General features: G+C 32.5%; 3 protein-coding genes across 3 annotated transcripts in view; all 3 read left to right on the top strand.

Annotated features, from left to right (window-relative positions):
• The window catches only part of LOC139519007 (ficolin-1-like), a 90,584-nt gene that overhangs the window by 48,786 nt on the left and 20,590 nt on the right, over window positions 1-21,208 (top strand). The gene's annotated exons all lie outside the window — the stretch shown is intronic.
• On the top strand, window positions 2,867-10,571 carry LOC139519008 (microfibril-associated glycoprotein 4-like). Its single transcript, XM_071310721.1, has 5 exons — window positions 2,867-4,462; window positions 6,191-6,339; window positions 7,652-7,748; window positions 9,391-9,555; window positions 10,229-10,571. The coding sequence occupies exons 1-5, from the start codon at window positions 4,381-4,383 to the stop codon at window positions 10,477-10,479; spliced, it is 744 nt and encodes a 247-aa protein (XP_071166822.1). The 5' UTR covers window positions 2,867-4,380; the 3' UTR covers window positions 10,480-10,571.
• On the top strand, window positions 14,541-20,204 carry LOC139519006 (uncharacterized). The gene is made up of 2 exons (XM_071310719.1): window positions 14,541-14,654; window positions 14,991-20,204. The coding sequence occupies exon 2, from the start codon at window positions 15,006-15,008 to the stop codon at window positions 19,359-19,361; it is 4,356 nt and encodes a 1,451-aa protein (XP_071166820.1). The 5' UTR covers window positions 14,541-14,654; window positions 14,991-15,005; the 3' UTR covers window positions 19,362-20,204.

Raw genomic sequence — 21,208 nt, forward strand, 5'->3', positions numbered from 1 at the left:
ACAGATAACTCAACCATGGCGGATCCAGAATTTTTCATAAGTGGGGACCAACTGATTGCCTAATAGAGGGCCTAATCAAGTCATGCTTTAGTGATTCTCTAAGTTACTAATCAATTTTTTGTCCACAAAAAGGGTGGCCAGGCCCATACCCACACACATATTTTGTATACATAACACATAACAAGTATACGACTAATTTTAAGTAAATGAAATAACGATTACATTTTTTATATATGAACGTTAGATTATGGCGTGTGAAACGTTACAATATTCACAATAAACAAAACATATGGTCATAAAATTAAATAATTGTTCGTAAAAACGAAAATTTGTTCTTTAAAATAAAATATATATTTAATATTTAAAATATGTGTTCATAAAATAAATTATATATGGATGTTCATACATGACTTTTTGGTTTAAAAAAAAAATATTAACATTGTATGATCATAAAAGCAAATAATTGTTCATATAAACAAATAATTGTTCATAAAAGCAAAAATAATTGTTCATAAAAACAAATAATTGTTCATAACAATTAAATACGTATTCATAACAATTAAATATGTATTCATAAAATCAAAATTGTTATTCATAAAATCAAATATTTATTCTTAAAATCAACGTATTCATTCATAAAAATCAAAATATTCATTCTTAAATCAAAATAATCATTCATAAACTAAAAATACTCATTCATGAATTTAAAACATTTTTTCATAAAATATATATATTTTTTAAAAATTCCTAATTACGTTCAATAATTTGCATCATGTGAGTAAGTTAAATAGAACTCTTTGTGTCAAAGTTTTATTTTAAAGCGTTGATTTTTACATCCCGAATATGTCAATACAGGAAAATTTGGCGAAATTAGACAAAATCGGCCGGATTTCATCCAAATTTCGGACCAGGATACATATGGTGCAAGCGTCGACAATCAAAATACTCAAGATAAATATGTAAAAAGTAAAATCACAAAAATTCTAAACTCCGAGGAAAATTCAAAATGGAAATCCCTAATCAAAAGGCAAAATCAAATGATAAAACACACCAAACAAATGGACAACAACTGGCAAAGTCCTGACTTGAAACAGGCATTTTCAAATGTAGAAAATGGTGGATTAAACCTGGTTTGAAAGCGCTGAACCTCTGAAGTATAAAATGTATGTACAAACATTATTTCAAAAGATTTTTTTGTCGACGAATGCGTTCTATGTGTCCTGTCCAATAATCAATAAAAATTTACCAATTTTCATTAAAATTTTCGAGGAAAATCATTATGAGTACTATTTATGACGTCATGTATAAAATGCATGTACGTAAATTTTCAACAAAGGCTTATTTCTTATCTAGGCACTGTATTAGCTACGATGCATTTTGATATTGGTAACTAAATCCTAATTTGAAATTTAAGCTTAAAACATGGTACATTTTAGGACCTTATCGAACCTTCTCTCCTTTAATGTGCAGCCTAACTTGACTGTTGTGTCTATCAGATGGTTTCCTACTTATCATTACATTCATAAAGTGACAAAACTCACAAAACATTGGGATATGGGCATCGAATTGCTGATATAACAAATATTGCTTGTTAGTACTTAATTTCTCGAATTTTTATCTACCCCAAAGAGTCATTATTTGCTTTTTACAGTGTAAACACGTATTCCAGTGAATTTCAAGTGTACTGATAAGAAAGCATAACATGCTTTTGGAACAGTTACTGTTGTGTCATGCTTCTCAATACTGTTGTAAATACACAAGCAAAACGTTTACCCTAAACATGCACAACATGGTGAATTCTAAAATCTAAAAACAAATTGCACTTTTTAATTTTAACTATAAATATTTATTGAACGTCAAAATGATAACGACCAAAAACACCTGTTTCCTTTACAAGCAGCTCATGAATTGGAAATGGACAAAAGTATCAAGAACCCGCTCCCTAAAACAAAAACATAAATAAGGAAATCCAATGCTCTAGAAAAAAGTAAATTCACAAAAATACTGAACACTGCGGAAAATTCAAAATGGAAAGTCCTCAATCAAATGGTAAAATCAAATGATAAAATACATCAAACGAAGTGACAACGACTGTCATATTCCTGAATTGGTACAGGCATTTTTTCAAATGTAGAAAATGGTGGATTGAATCTGGTTTTAAAGCGCTAAACCTATCACTTGTATGACAGTCGCATTAAATTTCATTATATTTACAACGATGAGTGAACAAAACAGACAAAACCGGTAGAAATGCCAAAATAAGGGTACACTGTGGCTCTTTTATTATACATCCCTTCTTTTGGGTTATTGTACTCTGGCAAAGTTATGCCATTCTGTGCTTCTTTGTTACATTTTCTTTTTAAGATTAAGGTTATAAAACAATTTTGACTGCTGTATATTTAACATTTTTACCTATAATGCCTGTTTGTTTTCTTCACACATTGTTGTCAATATAATTGAATTTGATGCGACTGTCACACAAGTGAGAGGTTTAGCTACCTATAAAACCAGGTTCAATCCACCATTTTCTACATAAGAAAAAGTCTGTACCAAGTCGGGAATATGACAGTTGTTATCCATTCGTTTGAAGTGTTTGAGCTTTTGATTTTGCTATTTGATTAAAGACTTTCCGTTTTGAGTTTTCCTCGGAGTTCAGTATTTTTGTGATTTTATTTTTTGGATCAATTCAGCATTAGGTTTGTTTGAAATATTGTACAAAGTATACTCATTACCATTCAAATGTTTGTTTTTATCTACGATCGTATATTTGCGGTTTCTATAGCTAGTTTATACCATTTTGATACATGTAACGCACAATCTTACAATTCCCGATCGGTATAAAAGTTTTAACAGTAGTAATCTTGAGGGGAAAATGATATGTTTAATTGAAGGCAACGTAAATCTTCATATTTTGACCTCCCAAGCCGAATATCAGCTATTAATTAATGGAACCCAATCCGAAAAGTTCGGATTGTAAATGGAAAGAACATCCTCAATGTATCTGAAAGTGAAATTAAATAATCTGGCTTCTTTGATGTTCTTGTTTTTGACAAGTGTCTAAAGGACTCCGATTCATATGAAAATAAGAAGAGGTCGGCAAGGAGAGGTGCACAGTTTGTTCCCATAAAAATGGCGACAATTTGTTGAAAAAGTCTACCTCCAAATTCAACAAATATGTTTTCGATAAGAAACTCCACCATACTGTTCACTTGTTCCTCTGTATTGCATGTTTTACCCCTTTTGTTCACTATTAACAAAATCTGCCTTATGATATCCCAAAGTAATAAATTTATAGCGTATGCTACCATTTTTATGTTGAACTTGCCTCACTACAAATGCAAGGAGTCTCTGTTGTGTTGGTTATCAGCTGTCACAATCGAGAAAAAGGAGACTTTCCATTCATTTGATGTTTTTCAGCTTTTGGTTTTGACATTTGATTAGGGACTTTCCGTTTCGAATGTTCCTCGGAGTTCGGTATTTTTTCTTTTCTTTTACCCAACATCAACATGTCTGTATAAGGATTTTCTTAATTTCTGCTATCTCTTAGAATAATTTATCTCGTCTGAACATACTTCTATGAAATAAGATTAATCTTATTACATAGTTTATAAATGCAGTCAATAACTATCATTATGGGATATCTCAAAGCAGTATGTATTAATACTGCAACAGTTACAACAGATTAAATATTCTTTTTGAAGAATGTAAACTTGATTAAATAGATGCAGCAAAGATAGTTTTTAATTTTTTTAAATATTAGTTTTAATACCGGTGTCACGTGTTTACTTTTAAATGCGTATAAACCTTTTTTTTTTTAATAAGGAAAGCCAACAACACACTTGAAGGGATAATTCCTTGATAAAGCGAATATTCTTCTAGTACTTATGAAGTTAATAGCTACTATTGAAATAAAAAATTTCTTTTGTAGTTTAAAATATATGTTTTTTTCTAATTACCTTTTCCGGTAAAGGATCAAAATGAGGATCATGATGATAATCAGACATAGAAAGAAGAAAAGAACTCACTACAAAAAAAGTCCTGACAAAGACAGTTCTCAAAAAATTAAACAAACAAATAACAGAACCATATATTTGTAATTTCATTAAAGACAAAACGAATGACCAAAAACATATAATCTTGATGATGATTTTATTTAACTTAGAACAGGAAAATGTGTCTACACAAATATCCGTAAGTCTCCGTTTTGTAGTTACATCACACATTTAATGCGTTTTTCCTATCTACAATACTAAATGCGGAAACCTGTTTTGTTATATGTCGTTTCTCTGTATTCAGCAGTTACATTTTACAACTTTTTCTACGTTTTTTTCCTATGTAAATTAAATACACCTTGTATCTTCGAAGTTCAACAGTATAATCATGACATCTCTCACTTTGGAAATTGGAGTGTTTCTTGGGTTCATTGTGGTGTTGGTGAATTCAACAAGTATTCAAAGTAATAGTGAGTATTTCTTACTGTTGTACATCCTATTGTATATTTGTTTAATTTATATGACCATAACACGTTCATTCATACTTGAGTGTCAACTCCTTTCAATTGAACCAGACAACTCTTTAACCTGAACACCATTTAGGCCAAGACAGCTTTATCGAATCCAATTTGAAGGTAACACGACAATGCTTATGACCTTTATGGATTATCTTTTAAAGGAAGTGCCTACTTCGTATTCAGTTGCATGTTGTGTAAGAATTGTCATCGTTACTACTTGATAAGAATCAATTTGTATCATTGAGCAATAAGTGGTAACTTGCGGTTTCTGAACCTCTTTCTTTCTTTAAAGAGTAAGTTTGTTTTGCTACATCTAAATCTTTGTTCGAAAATATTTTTTCTTATTGTTTTTTCTTTCTCTGTCTAATTTAATGAATAATGCGAGTAATTCTAATGGTAGGATACTTTGCTTTGAAAAATGACTTGCAATTACAATTGTTTGATGCACTTATATTTCCAATTCTGAAATATGAGTGTGAAATATTGGGATTCGGAAACAATTGCATGCTGGAAAAAAATTAACTACAGTTTTACCGGAATGTGTTAAAAATTAGATCATCAACACTAAATTTTATAACATATAGAGAACTTGGTCGTATAACAATATATACTATAATAAAAGTAAGAATGGTGTGTTTTTGGAACAAACATCACACCAATGAAAATAAAATAAGCAATATACTATATCGAATAATGTTCTACTTAAAGAGGATTACACGTCCAAATGAATTGACTATCTTAACTCGATGTTAGACTATTCAGAACTTAACTATGTTTGGATTCAGCAATTATCATGTAAATCAACTGAAAATCGTTCTGAAGCAAAATCTTATAGATGCATGCATTAAAAAGGGCATAGTAGAATTGACAATTCTTCAGAGGGGAATTTTACAATCTGTTTAAAACAATGTTTGGTTTAGTAAAGTATCATGTACAATTATCACAAATCAAACGTGAATGAATTCCTAAATAACAATGTAAGATGCTGTAATGTGAAAATTTCAGTAGAACTGGGTAGATGGTACAATATACTGAAAGACGAGATGATACGTAATTTAAGTTTAAAAACTATTGGTAATGAATTCCATTACTTTTTCAAATGTATTCCATCTTAGTAAAAAAATATCATATATCAACACATTCCACAATACTATGTTAAATATCCCAGTGCAGCAAAAATGAAAGGATTACTATCATTGGTTATTATAAAGGTACTAAAAATGTATCTTTATCCGTTTCAAAGTTATCGGAAATATTATAAAGTATAGTAAAATCTAATACATTCCATTTTAAAGTTGTTTTATTTATTTCTATGATCGTATGTGATTATACTTTATAAAATTGAGAATGGAAATGGGGAATGTGTCAAAGCGACAACAACCCGACCATAGAGCAGAAGGCCACCAATAGGTCTTCAATGTATCTAGAAACTCCCGCACCCGGAGGCGTCCTTCGGCTGGCCCAAACAAATATGTATGCTAGTTCAGTGATAATGGACGTCATGTATTTACCTTTTGTTGCACATGTGAATGGTACGGAGTGTTTTTAAATAAAGGATAGTGAATATTGTATATAAAATACTATATTATAACCATCGGAATTATTCAACAGCGAAAATGATATGTACAAATGAAAACTAAACACCTATTTAAAAGGTTTAAGTGTATATTTTATTTTTAGGCGGATCTTACACCCGAATTCCCATAGACTGTGGGGATATTGATATTAAAAGAGGGAGTGGTGTTTACATGATTTACCCGACAGGCTCTTTAGATGGCTTCAATGTATATTGCAATATGAAAGAAGACAATGTAGGTGGGGGATGGACGGTGAGTTTACAAGAGCCGTAAATACAGGAACAATATTGGCATCATGTGGCTGTCAGATTATATTAAGTTGATCAAATTCAAGGCAATGTATCCTGTGTTATTTACTAATTTGATTCTTAATTATGTATCATATGTATATAGTCAAGAGTTGGTGGTCAAGATAAATCCGATTAATTTCTATGTCCAAATATGTATATACGTGCTACGTTTTTAGTGTTTTCAGCAGTTAGTATAGATAAGTGGATAACTAGCGTTTACATAATTTGAAAAAGGAAGTGATAAAAACTGTATATGATTTAGGGGATAATCAAATGAATCAGCAAGTTAGCATAATTATCATTACGTTTTCATTTAAGATACTGAAATTAATTTATTTACGCAGAGCACACATTGGACCAAATAGTTGCTACAAGCGTTCATTTAAGTCTATGTTAAATTGTTCAGCATCTCTAATAGTCTATTTGGGTCAATGATAAAATTCTGCCTTACACAATAATGTTCATTCATATGACTATGCGAAATACCAGCCTCGATTGAAGACTCTCATTCCCAATTCAATGTTAAGTCATTCAAGATTTTCTTAATCTATTTCATCCTATTAAGTGTTCTTAAAAGGCGACACACTGTTCGAAGATGTTTTACTGACAATTTCCGGGTTTTCTTTTTCTTCTTCATAAAAATCGAGAAGGAAAAAATACCACAAAGATACAATAAGAAATACATCGTGCCAAATATGAAAAGCCTATGAGCAAATGATTAAAACTTAAGTTCCAGACACAAAAATGTGAAACAAAAAAATATTTTGACCTGGAGGTCGATAGGTAAGAACACAGGATTTCACAATTTGTTTTTGAAACACCGTCTTATAGTAAATAGTAATCAAAGGTACCAGGATTATAATTTAATACGCCAGACGCGCGTTTCGTCTACATAAGACTCACCAGTGACGCTCACATAAAATAGTTATAAAGCCAAACAAGTACAAAGTTGAAGAGCATTGAGGACCCAAAATTCCAAAAATTTGTGCCAAATACGGCTAAGGTAATCTATTCCTGGGATAAGAAAATCCTCAGTTTTACGAGAAATTTAAAGTTTTGTCAATATGAAATTTACTAAAATGACCATACCAGAGGTGATATACCTTCATACCAAATATCACAAGTATGTTACAAAAGATAAGAATAAGTTTTGACCCGGATAGGGTTGAATCAGAACCAGAAGAAGAAGAAACAATGTAACATGTTTCCTTTCGTCCAAGGGAAGACGTAAAAAATAATAAATTTCAGATAAAATTATGAATGTTTAACTGCAGGTATTCCAAAGACGAATGAATGGTGCAGTAGATTTTTACAGAGGATGGGATGATTATAAAACGGGATTTGGAACACTTGAGGAAGAACATTGGCTTGGTTTGTTTATTTATATATAACACTATATATGAGTTATATATTTGTGCCACATTTTTATCTGAAAACATATTTATCTACGTTGTACAACAATTAATAGTTTTATGTTATTTCGATTATTGCACATCTTTGACCGATCTTCTCGATATATTCACTAAAATTTTAATGTTTTGATTACATCCCTTAAGCCCTAGTTTTGGCCCAAGAAAATGAAATGCTTGATAACTATTTCAAATTGGCACATAACGTTTAGATATGCATAGGGTCAAGAAATATGAATGAAAAACATTAACATTTTTATCTGATGACGTCACAAATACGTCATAATATCTACTGTTTTCACAAAAACGATGAAAAATACAGAATTTATACAGTTTTTTTTACTTTATTTCCATTGTGGAAACATCCTGCGCAGCCGAGAAACAACAAAATAATTTAACAAAAGCTTTATCATAACTATTGGTATTATCTCACCAAATATAAAGTTGTTTCTTGGGTGCGCACATACTTTTTCAGTCTAAAATATACTTCAAATTTGATGAAAAAACAAGGAAAATCACGAAATTTAACAAAATATGTAAATTAGGTTATGATTTGTTGCCATGGTAATTTGTTCGATGTCAAGTTTGTTTTGTTTTTCTTAGTGCCTTATACTTTAGACAAGTTTTCAGTAATTTAAGAATATTTATGATAACTTTAAATTTTGCTGTTATTTTTGGGCCAAATAAGGGCCTTATTGCCCCTAATCCTTTGCCTTAGATACTTTGAGAAAAAAACTTTGTTATTCACTTGATCTAAAGGGGGACTGAAATAATTGGATTTGTATTTTATCCTTTGGTATTATCGAATTGTTTGTTTTTCTAATAGTGTTAATATGTTTAAAAGCGTCTGCGGAACACGAGTTGGTGTTCTTTAAGAACAAAATTACTGATTCTCTATTTCCCTGTTAGAATGATGTAAAGAATAGGAGATATTTTCATGTTTCTTCGTTACATATATGACGTTGCCCTGTTCCTATACATCCCATCATTGTGTTATTGTACTATGGCAAAGTTTATGCCATTTTTTGCTTCTTTTATTAGATAATTTTTTTTAGAGATTAAGATTATAAAACAATGTTGACTGTTGTATATTTGACATTTTTACCTATAATGTCTGTTTGTTTTCTTCACACATCGTTTTCAATATAATGGAATTTAATGAGACTGTCATACAAGTGAGAGGTTTAGCTAGCTATAAAACCAGGTTCAATCCACCATTTTTTCTACATGAGAAAATGCCAGTACCAAGTCAGGAATGACAGTTATTATCCATTCGTTTGATATGTTTGAGCTTTTGATTTTGCCATTTGATTAGGAACATTCCGTTTTGAATTTTCCTCGGATATCAGTATTTTTGTAATTTTACTTTTTGGTTCAATTAAGCATTAGGTTTGTTTGAAATATTATACAAGGTATACTCGCTACCATTCAAATACGGCAATTTGATTTTTTTTAACAACGATTGTAAATTTGCGGTTTTATAGCTAGTTTTTATTATTTTGATACTTGTAACGCACAAACTTCAAATCTTACAATTCCCGATTTGTATAAAAAGTTTAAACAGTAGTAATCTTGATAAAACAAATTGTCATGTTTTATTGCAGGCAACGATAATCTTCATATTCTTACCTCCCAAGCCGAATATCAGCTATTAATTACACTGCAAGATTTTGCAAATCACACTGGATACGCTAAATATGCAAACTTTAACATTGCTAATGGAGCTGCGAAATACAAGATGACATGCTCATCCTACAAAGGCAACGTTGGTAAGTTGTAATTGACATACTCATCCTGTGTTGGCATTGTTGTGGAGTTTAAATTGCAATATACTTTACTTGAAATATCTTTAGGTTTTATAAATTACATATTTTTCCTATGTAGATTTATAGGTAACATACTAATTCTTTGTAGATAGGTTTACAGTGGATATTCACATATATAAAAAAAGAAGATGTGGTATGATTGCCAATGAGACAACTATCTACAAGAGACCAAAATGACTCAGAAATTAACAACTATAGGTCACCGTACAGCCTTCAACAATGACCAAAGCCCATACCGCACAGTCAGCTATAAAACTATGTTTGTATGTATTTATACCTCTTGTTTCACATGTCAATGTGACGGAGTGCTTTTAAATAAAGCATATTGTATTGTATTATTGGTAGGTTTAAAGAGGACATCAACATCATATGTTGGAATCGTGTATAGGTTTTAAGATAACATACTTTTCCTTAAATTTCTTCAAAGTGTACGATTTAAAACTTTATAACTTGTAATCAGTATCGTCATCGGTATTTATTGCTAAATACTACTGACTTAGTAAAAAGATATGCTTTGCATTTGATCTCTGTCAACGGTTTTCCACAGTTTTTGTCGTTATTTATAGGCCTAGACTATCTTTATAAATGCATAATTTATATAATTTGTATTATCTAGGTGACTCATTGGCACACTCGATTGGGCAGAATTTTACAACTAAGGATCAAGATAATGACAAGTATGCTCAAAACTGTGCTACTTCGTTTAAAGGGGCCTGGTGGTACAAAGACTGCCATAAATCAAACTTAAATGGACAGTATCTTGGGGGAACACACACTTCCTTTGCTGATGGTGTCAACTGGGAAACTTGGAAAGGCTATCATTACTCTCTTAAAACGACAATGATGATGATACGTAGAAAGATATAAATGTTTTTCTCTCAACATCCTCTGTACCTGATTGTGACACCTTCTGTTAATTTGATCGCAGATATTATTGAAAATAAAATTGGTTAAAATAATTGTGTTACATATAATGTGATTAATTTATGTGATTTCCAGGAATATTAAAGACTGTGCATGCATGGCCTAACTAAATTATTTGTTTAATATATAAATAAAAAATAGTGATAGAATTGTCAATGAGACAATTACTCTTCACAACAGACCAAATGACACAGAATTTAACAACTACCGTACGGCCTTCAAAAATAAGTAAAACCGATACCACATAGTACGTTTAAAAGATCAAACTGCCACACCAATATCTAGAAACAGTTTCATATCTGTACTTTAATTGTGGAAAATGGACAGTTTCTAATTCAAAAAGACGCATTTGGTAACTATATTCATCAAAACAGTTGGTTTTGTTCTTTGATAAAAGGGTAACGGTGTATTTCTATTGCTGTCAGAAAAAGCATTAGTGAAGGAAATAAATTTGGCTTTTGTGAAAATAATTACAATTTCCAACAGTGGTTGGGGAACCGTAGATCTTTGCTACATACGTACCAAGGTAAACAATGAAATGAAATTGAAGGATTATTATTTTTTGAATATCTTTACTTGTTTCAACTTATCCATTTTTTTCAACCACTGATGCCCACATGGTCTAAATAAAGTACTGTTTTGTATGGTAAGGGATTGGAAGAAGATGTCTAGCACTATATCCTTCATACATGTATATTTATCTTACTAAAGTATCTATACAAAACTAACGGAAGGTAGACAACTTAATATTAGTCTGTATTCGAAGCTTCAGTCATGTTGGTTTTATTTTCCCTTTTGTCAATAATCATATATAGTCAAATTACCTAATATTGACATAGTTTTGTCTGTTATGACGAAGTACTGGTTAACGTTCTGATCGCGTCCTCATATTCGTTAGACGCATCTTACTTTTTTGCCCAAGGAAAATACTGAACTTTCGAACACTTAAATACAATCTCTAGCAACTGACCATGCAGGGTTAAAAGTAGAAACTACAGCGTGGACAATTTATATCATATTTTGTATATTTTTTTTCTATATCAAATCCTATCATGCAGAGAATTTGCAGTCAATTTTACTGAGATATATGTGTATGGTCATCATAACTAGCCAATGGTTACGATCAAGTCTACTCCTCTGTTGAGATGAGGAGACTGGATCGTAACCATTGGCTAGCGAAGATGGTGTATGGTGAGATGATGCATCCAAAGAAAACATTTTCTTGAGTCTTAAGCATACGACCTATAGATGATCTGAATGGTTTTCGTGCTGCAACAACCTTTTTATCATTGTATCAATTCTTTTATATCATAATAAATAGATTGAAATATATGTTTCTTATATACATGTATTTGATATGTCTTATTTATTGTGTAGCTTTTGGACTTTACTGAAAGATGTGAAAAAACCCAGATTAGTTTGTCACGGTCTCGATGACTCCATTTGATAATTTTTATACTAAATCACTGTATTGCATATCCCTGGGACATGCTTTCAATGAGCAGTTTTATCGGTCCAATATATGTAGCGTAAATTAGGCATAGTATTACACTTTATACTTACTGCAAAGTTCTTGATACGGATTGATGTGGCACGTTCTTGCCTAATAAAGTGTAAATCAATATTACAATTTAGTTAATTTAAATTGATATTCAAAAAGTCATGTAACATTAAGAATGTAAGAGGGTAGAAAAGAAAACCCGATAATCTATACAAATAATAACTCCAAGTTAAAAGTAACAGTAACCAACACTTCTGTGCTGACTTGAGTTAACATTGATATGTTCATAATTATAAATTGACTGTTAACCAAACTTTGAATTTTTGAAAAAAACTAAGGCTTGTCTACCTCAGGAGTAGATTACCTTTAGCTATTTTTGGCAAAACTTTTAGGAACTGTTGGTCCTCAATGCTCCTCAACTTCGTACTTAATTTGGCCTTTTTAACATTTTTTTTTTATTCGAGCGTCACTGATGAGTCTTTTGTAGACGAAACGCGCGTCTGGCGTAAATATGAAATTTTAATCCTGGTATCTATCTATGATGAGTTTATCATACGTTATGAGTTTCCCAATCGATGAAGAGCGTAACTATGGATACCATTACCTATAGTTGTGTTCATCCTCGTTCTTCAGTGGTTGACAATCACAACCATGGCTAATCTCAACATTTCATATCTGAACAGGGACCGCATTAGTTAGGCAGTAAAAATACTTTTATCAAATCTGTCTTAACAGATTAACAAGACCTAGCAAAATTTTCTTTTTATGTTCGAAAAAGTAAATTCCCAAACATAAAATAAGAAGGGTAGTATTTGACTGTGTACAATCTATATGGTTTATTGAGAATAAAGATATATATATATAGACAATACACAACAATATCGGTGTTCATAAAGATGTTTTGCAAATTCCTCATACGATTTTTTTCCCATTATACACCCTGGGTTTAAAAAACGAGTTTAAAAGCGCCTCATAAGAAATAGATTCGACCGTTATATTGTGAAGTCAGGGGTGTACGGAATTTTACACCATTGTAAAAAATGCATACACCATTCGGCTGGCCTCAGTGTGTTTGAATTATAAACACCGGTGTTACATTCTGGTAATCCCTGATAACTAATAATACTGCCCCTGTTAGTTTACAGTAAAATATTAAATCGCCAGTGTCTGTTCCATAGCCTCAGAGCCTGATGTGCAGTGGTTGTCATTGGTTTATGTCTGTCATATTTGTTAATCGTAAATTGTTTTGTTATAAATCAGGCCGTATGTTTTCTGCACGGACTTGTTTCATATTTTTCATGTCGGTGCCTTCCGAACGGTTGGCTATAATTACTGAAATCCACCTTATTTGAATTTTAGTGGATAGTAGTCTCATTGTCATTCATACCACATCTCCTTATTTGAATATACATAAAGAATATGGCGCTACCTATTGCGTTAATTAAGTACAGCTCTTTATAAGAACCAGGCAGAGTGCCATATACATGTGATATATGGGGGGGGGGGTTTAGTTTTATCACCATAGCAACCGATTTTTTCCTTGGAAACAGAGTTTTTATTTGCAGAATATTGCAGTTTTAGAGCTTAAATGTCCTGAATTGTTTTATAACCAATAAGAAAATACATAAAACACCAACTCAAACTTTAAATTACTATCGTCAAGTGTTGTTGACTTCAATTGTTACCATGGAAACACATATTATCCATATAGTCCAGGCAATCTATGAAAAACGTTAAACTAATTGCAACAGAATATATTATTGCTTTAATGTTGTCAGATGACTGCCATATAAAACATATAAAAAGTCTTTGAAAATCAAAAATGTATAAAGGGGTCAATTAGGGGGGTCCAATTTATGGATTTTGGCTTGCAGATATTGACACCAAAAGATCGCCATACACACAAAGGGAGACAACTACAACAACAAGATTTTTAGTGTCAGTACAAACGATATAGTTGATTTATTCTGCAAAACTTATAATGCAATGTGAACAAAGACTTCAATTGATGGTAAGTATCTCTATATAAATTATTATACGAGTTACAACCTGTACAACAACGGTAGAAGCAAGAATCGGCAAAAGTAAACATTCCCGAGTGACGTCACAACGCCGGTTTTTTACATGTTATTTTCGGTCTTTTTCAAGGAACTAATCTTAACTTTTTTATATGAAATACACATATTTATAAAAATAAATGTATGTTTTAATATGTTGAACCCATTTATACGTTTTATTTCCAAAAAAGTAACAATTCTACATACGTCCTTGTCAAAATTTAAAAACTATGGAACGCCATTCGGGACAAAAAACTAACAGTTACAAAATATATACGGATTAGTAAAGTTGCATGAATTTGATCAAATTTGAGTTACTGCAACAAAAAATAAGAACTTTTAGAAAAATATAAATGCATTTGTGTAATCCTGATGCCAAAAAATAATAAAAAACAAATAAAAATAAAAATATTTCAAAATAAATAAGCAAATTGGAAATTACAAAATTATTTTTCTTTTGCAGATTATATTGATGAATTGAATGACATATAAGCAAAATTAATGCAGTATCATGTATGCCACGATGAGATATAATCCAACAGAGATTTAATAGTTTTAAGGTAATTTATAACGAATCGTAGAGTTACATGTACACTGCACAAATATTTGATTTACAGTAAATATACGTATATTAGTATTGAAAAATCAATAACCAGTCTCATTATTGAAAAGATAATCTTATAGCCATGAGAGCCGGTCGTTTTAAATAACTGCCAGGTAAAACAAAGACTCATAGAGTATACAAGTTATTTTTCTAGTTTCATAAATCACAAATCGTAAAGATTAATTCTAAGACACAGTGATCTAGTGATGGCCGTATACATACTAAACATTATTATTAAGAAATATGATTTGTACTTTCTACTGTTTAAGGGTATATATTTTTATACTTGCAGGTATCAGTGGCTGTTATGGAAAAATGCATCATATGCCTTAAAGATGACGATACATCATCATTAGTCAAGTTACGTGAAAAAGGAAGCCAAGGAATAAATAAAGCGAGTAGAGAAAGAGAGGGTCAGATACTAGCTTCTGTAGGACAGTTTGTCCACCAGGAATGTAGAAAATCATATACAAACCCAACAGAAATCACAAAAACCAAAAGGCAGCAAAATATACTACAGGAATCTAATATACCGACTCTACGATCAAAATCAAATTTCAGTCATAAAGATCATTGCTTATTCTGTGGGAAAGAGGCACAGCTAAAAAGCAAATTAAAAGGAAACGATGTTTTTGCTGTCCGAACAGATGATTTCCAGAAGAGGATTGAACAAGTATGCAATGACAGAGATGATGAGTGGGCAGTTGAAGTACGGGGAAGATTAGAATGTGTTGGCGATCTTCATGCTGCAGATGCATTATACCATCAAACCTGCAGTGTTAACTTCAGAACCAGTAAGAAGATTCCAAAAGCATTTTCACCAGACAGCAAAGGAAAGGAAAATAACTACCAGGGAAGACCAGCAGCTTATGGTGAACAATTCCTAAAAATTGTAGATTATCTCAAACAGCACGAGGATGAACAGATAACTATTGCAGAGCTGGTTAATAAAATGAACGAGTTATGTGGAGAACAGGCATACAGCTCAGTTTATATGAAGAAAAAACTGAGAAACCATTTTGGAGAAAATATTATCATAACAGATATTTGTGGGAAAATTAGCGTTGTTACGTTGAGAGATACAGCATCCTGTGTTTTGCAAGAGTTTTACCACAGACCAACATATCAAAATCCAGACGATGAAAAAAAAGCCATAATAGATGCTGCTGCAAAACTAATCAAAAGTGACATCAGATCTTTGAAAGGGGACAAGGAAAATTATCCATTGGCATCAGATGTATCATCACTGAAATCAAATTTGCAATATGTACCCGAGAGCTTAAGCTATCTACTAGAAACAATGTTTGCTGAAAAGGACTCCAAAATGAAAATTGCTTCTATTGGACAGGCAATAGTTCAGGCATCAAGACCCCGTGTACTTATTGCTCCTTTGCAAATTGGTCTTGGCATTCAACTTCATCACAACTTTGCATCCCGTTTTCTGGTTTCTACTTTAAACAATTTAGGATTTTGCTCATCTTATCAAGAAATTCAAAAATTTGAATCAAGTGCTGCTTTAACACAAGGAGTTGACATCCCTGGCGAAATATGTAATAGTTTTATTCAATTTGTAGCTGACAACGTAGACCATAATGTGAGAACACTCGATGGCAATAACACATTTCATGGAATGGGAATCATAGCCGGCATTACACCAGGCACTAAGCGAACAGCCCCTATACCTAGAATATCTGTTTCATCTGATGATATCAACTCAATAGCAAAGGTTAATATTCAGTATTACAAACCTCAAAACGACTTTATGACAAAGCTAAATTTTTCAGAGCTTCGAGAATTAAGGGGAATGGACAAGACTGCATGTCTGGATTTACTGTCACTGGTGGTATGGCCCTTAAAGAATCCAACACCAGGTTGGTCAGGTATAATGCAGATGATACATAAGGGAGAATACCCAGGCAAGTCAACAGTTGTTTTTCTACCTATGATAGATATGAATTCAAGCGATATGTCATGCATATACTCAACTCTACTCTTTGTTTCAAATCAAGCACATCGTTACAACAGAACACCAGTATTGACATTCGATCAGCCCTTGTATTGGAAAGCCCTGACAATAATTCAAAATGAACATCCAAATAGTCAGTTGAAGTCTGTAGTATTGCGTTTAGGAGCGTTTCATACAGAAATGAGTTTCTTAGGTTGCATTGGTCACATTATGAGGAGTTCGGGGCTTCAGGAAATTCTGGAACTTATATATGCACCAAATGCAGTTACACACATGCTAAGTGGTAAAGCTGTAGCTCGTGCCATTAGAGGACATATGCTAGTTGACACTGCCTTACACAGCCTTCTTGTATCTAAAATTTTCAACTTTGATTTCCCAGCAGACGAAAATGAAGAAGGAAACATAAATGTTAGTGTTGACGACATCTTATCTAAGGCAGCCGACGTATATACAGAATTGTTGGAAGGAACACTGTCCATATCTTCTGCATGTGATAGTGCTGTACTTCAGAGCATCAAAGAAACAATTCACAGACCACTTGAAGAAATGAAGAAAAATCGAACCTCTAAATTATGGCTTCAGTATACAGAAATGATGCAGATCCTTAGACAGTTTATTAAAGCAGAACGGACTGGCGATTGGGAATTGCATTTAAAAAGTGTTAAAGATATGCTGCCTTATTTGGCTGCCTCTGGCCACAACTTGTATACTAAATCTGCGTATGTGTATCTAATGATGATGCAACAACTTGAAATAGATCATCCGGAAGTTTTTGCTGCTTTCAAAGATGGCCATCATGTTATGAGACGTAGCGACAGATATTGGGCAGGATTGTCATCAGATCTAATGATTGAGCAAGTGCTCATGAGGAGTGTAAAAACAGCAGGAGGACTGACACGTGGCCGTGGAATGGGTGAAAGTCAGAGATCACAGTGGCTTTTGTCCATGCCCGCTTGTGCAGACATGAATCAAGCTATTCAAGAGCTCACAGGAGTAGGTTACTACACAAGTGATCAGCACAAGGAAGAATCAATTGCACGTCAAAAACGAGACAGAGAAGACATCATGTCAATTCTAACATTTATGAAAGAACGCAGTCCATTCACCGGAGACAGTTCACTGCGAAATATTGAAACTGGAGTAACAGCTGATAGCTCTGTTAATGTAGACAACTCAAAAGATGTGGGGACAGCGATAATAGAATCTCTCGTTGGGCAAAATGTCATTGACTATACTTTCAAGAAAAAAAATCAAGTAATAACTTTAAATAGCAAAACTAGTATCAAAGTAGACGGGGAATTAATACAAGTCGACCCACAGCTTCTGTTTCAAAGATGCACCACCATAGCTAATGGACTATTTGAAGACATATCAGAAATATTCAAATATGAACTCTGTAGTGTTCCATCTTCGTTATTTGACAATAATGGCTTACCAAGACAGGCAAATAAATCGATTCTAGCAGACTCAATTTGGGACTTTGATGGATGCGGATGTTTGGAAACTGGCATAAATGTTCACCATGTATTAGATGGTGGGTCTCTCATACATCGCATACCTTGGACAAAGGGAAACTCATTCAATAGTATTTGTCAAGCATATATTGATTACGTTAAAAGCCACTACTCTCAAGCAACTATTGTATTTGATGGTTATCCAGATGTACCTACTGTCAAAGATATTACTCACATACGACGATCAAAAGGATGTATTTCTCCCAAAATAAATTTCTCGGCTGAAATGCCCTGTAAAACAAAAAAGGATGCATTCTTGTCAAATGAAGAGAACAAACAACGATTTATCAACCTGCTAAGTGCAAAATTTGAGGCAAGTAATTATGCAGTAGTCCATGCCTTTGACGATGCCGACTTGAATATCGTTCAGACAGCAGTCTCAATTTCGGAAGAACAACATGTTGTAGTTATAGGTGAAGACACAGATTTGCTTGTTTTACTTTGCTATCATGCCATGATGCACAACAAAAACGTTTTTTTCAAGTCAGAACCGAAGCAAAGTATTCAAAAGATCCGAATATGGGATATCAAAAAGACAAAGAAGCATTTGGGTGAAGCTATATGTCGGTTGTTGCCGTTTATACATGCATTTAGTGGGTGCGACACGACATCACGAGTGTTTGGGTTAGGAAAAGGAGCACTATTGAAAAAAGTTAAATCATCTGCATACTTACAAGATCAATCACAGCTTTTCCTTCAGAAATCAAGTAAAGATCAGGTTGTCAAAGCTGGAGAAGAGGTTTTAGTTGATTTGTACGGCGGTGTTCAGTCAGTAGAAGGCTTAGATTTACTTCGATACAGGAAATTTGCGTCAAAGGTCGTTGTAGGGAACGTTTTTGTACAAGTTCACACTCTGCCGCCAACATCGGATGCAGCTAAACTACATAGCATGAGAACTTTCTATCAGACACAAATTTGGATCGGAGAAGGACATGATTTAGATCCTAACCAATGGGGTTGGTATACATCAGAGAATAAACTTATGCCTGTTAGATGTTTATTACCACCGGCACCCCAAAAACTGCTGAAAGTAATACGATGTAACTGCAAACAGAACTGTGATTCAAGAAGATGTTCGTGTCGAAAACATGGAATCGACTGTTCTGCTAGTTGCGGCGAATGTCGTGGCATTAACTGTTCAAATTCCAGCATAGTAACACAAAGTGATTTGGATGATGTTTAGAATTTCTTTTGTTGTGTATGGGAAATGGCTATGACTAAGATTTTAAACAACGAAAAAAGTGTTATATAAACAGGTTAAAGAACTAGACATGTCACTTTTAATATGAATTATGGTATGGACATTGTCTCATGAATGTGTGGCTGATATTGTTTTTTTTCTCTCCAACTTCTTTTCAATATATCTATAAAGTTAGAATAACTGGCCGTTAAAAAAATATAATTGCAAATGTTTTGGTTTTTTTTGCAACTAGAATTAAAAGTAATAATTTAACATTTTTTCATGATTTTTTTTATGAACATCTAATTTTGACATGTGTTATATTTTTATGTCATCTATTCACTATTTGAAATTTTTGTTATAGGCAGGCAATTCAATTAACAGATAACAAATAGCAGCATTATTTTTATTGACTAGTACTTAATTTAAGCATTCCAGTGAATTGTAGCTTTCATTGAAAAAAAATGTTATTTTCGATGAAAAATTTGTAATTTTCAAAGAAAAATTTGTAATGTTCAATGAAATTTGCATTTTGAACTCAAATTATGGACCACAATTTTATAGTTTATCATATAATGCCTTTTATATTTATAACTCAATTAAAAAGGAACAATACAAATCCAAAAACACAAAAAGTTTCATTGATGTACTGCCAAATTAATTATTTAAAGCATATTTCCAGTTTTCCTGGATTTTTCCGTAAAAACTCCTATTTTTACCCCAAAAAAACGTTATTGACATATATATGTCCTTTCTTGCTATAACTAATTTCTTTTTGTATCATTGTCAATTGAATCACACACTGTTTTGAATGATTTTACTGCAAAATAAACTTGTTCTGGTCTATTTCCAGTTTTCAGCGATTTTTCTCTAAAAACCTGTATTTTACCCCAAAAATATCGTTTTTCCGCACTTCAGATTTTGCAAGACTTTTGATATGTGATAGAGGCCATATTAACCTTTAAAATGAGACCAAATTTCTTTCTGTTGCAATTTGTTTAAGGTTGAGCTATTTTTGGGGTAGAATGACTGGACTAATAGCAACATCCACCTAAAAACTACAAAAATAGAAATTTATGTAAAAAAAATACATAAATAGAGGGTGTTTATTTTCAAATTGGAATATGACTTCATTCTTTGCTTCACTCACAGTCTTGTCTGGTTTTTTTCCCCTTCAGATTGTTCAATAAATGTAATATATATAATGTAACATTGGGGTTGGAGGGGGGAGGGGGTAGGGGGGTATGTTGATTTTTTAAAATGTTGCATACAAGTAGATACTTAAAAAGATAATTGCATTTGGTCGGACTTTGTTCCGAGTTCATCATCTGATTATCAATTTTTGGAATTTAGCAGATGATGAACTTCATGGGTTTACAATAAATGGGCCAACCTGGCTTATGGCAAGGCAAGATAGATATGGCCCTAACAATTGTAAAAAAAAAAATTAATTTCTTATGGCACCCACCCGTCTAAGATGTTATTCCAGCATAAATCACAAAATTGACCTGTAACATAATATTAACAAACCAACAATAGAATCATTTGGTCAAAGCATTTCTAAACTGAAACTTAAGTGTGATGGACGGACGGATAGACACATTTTAAGTTGGTGGTGACTTAAAAAAAAATAATAATAGTCAATTGTTGATCGCTAATATCAGAAGTCCAGTATAATGAAATCCTCTTTAAATATACATGTAGCTATTAACATATCATTAATAACTCCTTTGTTGTACTACTATCCCGCAATTAAAATTCAGGATCTCCGAGATACACAAATAGAATGCATCTGCTAAGTTGAAATTGTGCTAATCCCGGTAAAATAATAATGCTATTACCGGCAAGAT

Source organism: Mytilus edulis, chromosome 4, assembly GCF_963676685.1.
Source record: "Mytilus edulis chromosome 4, xbMytEdul2.2, whole genome shotgun sequence".
Lineage (NCBI taxonomy): Eukaryota > Metazoa > Mollusca > Bivalvia > Mytilida > Mytilidae > Mytilus > Mytilus edulis.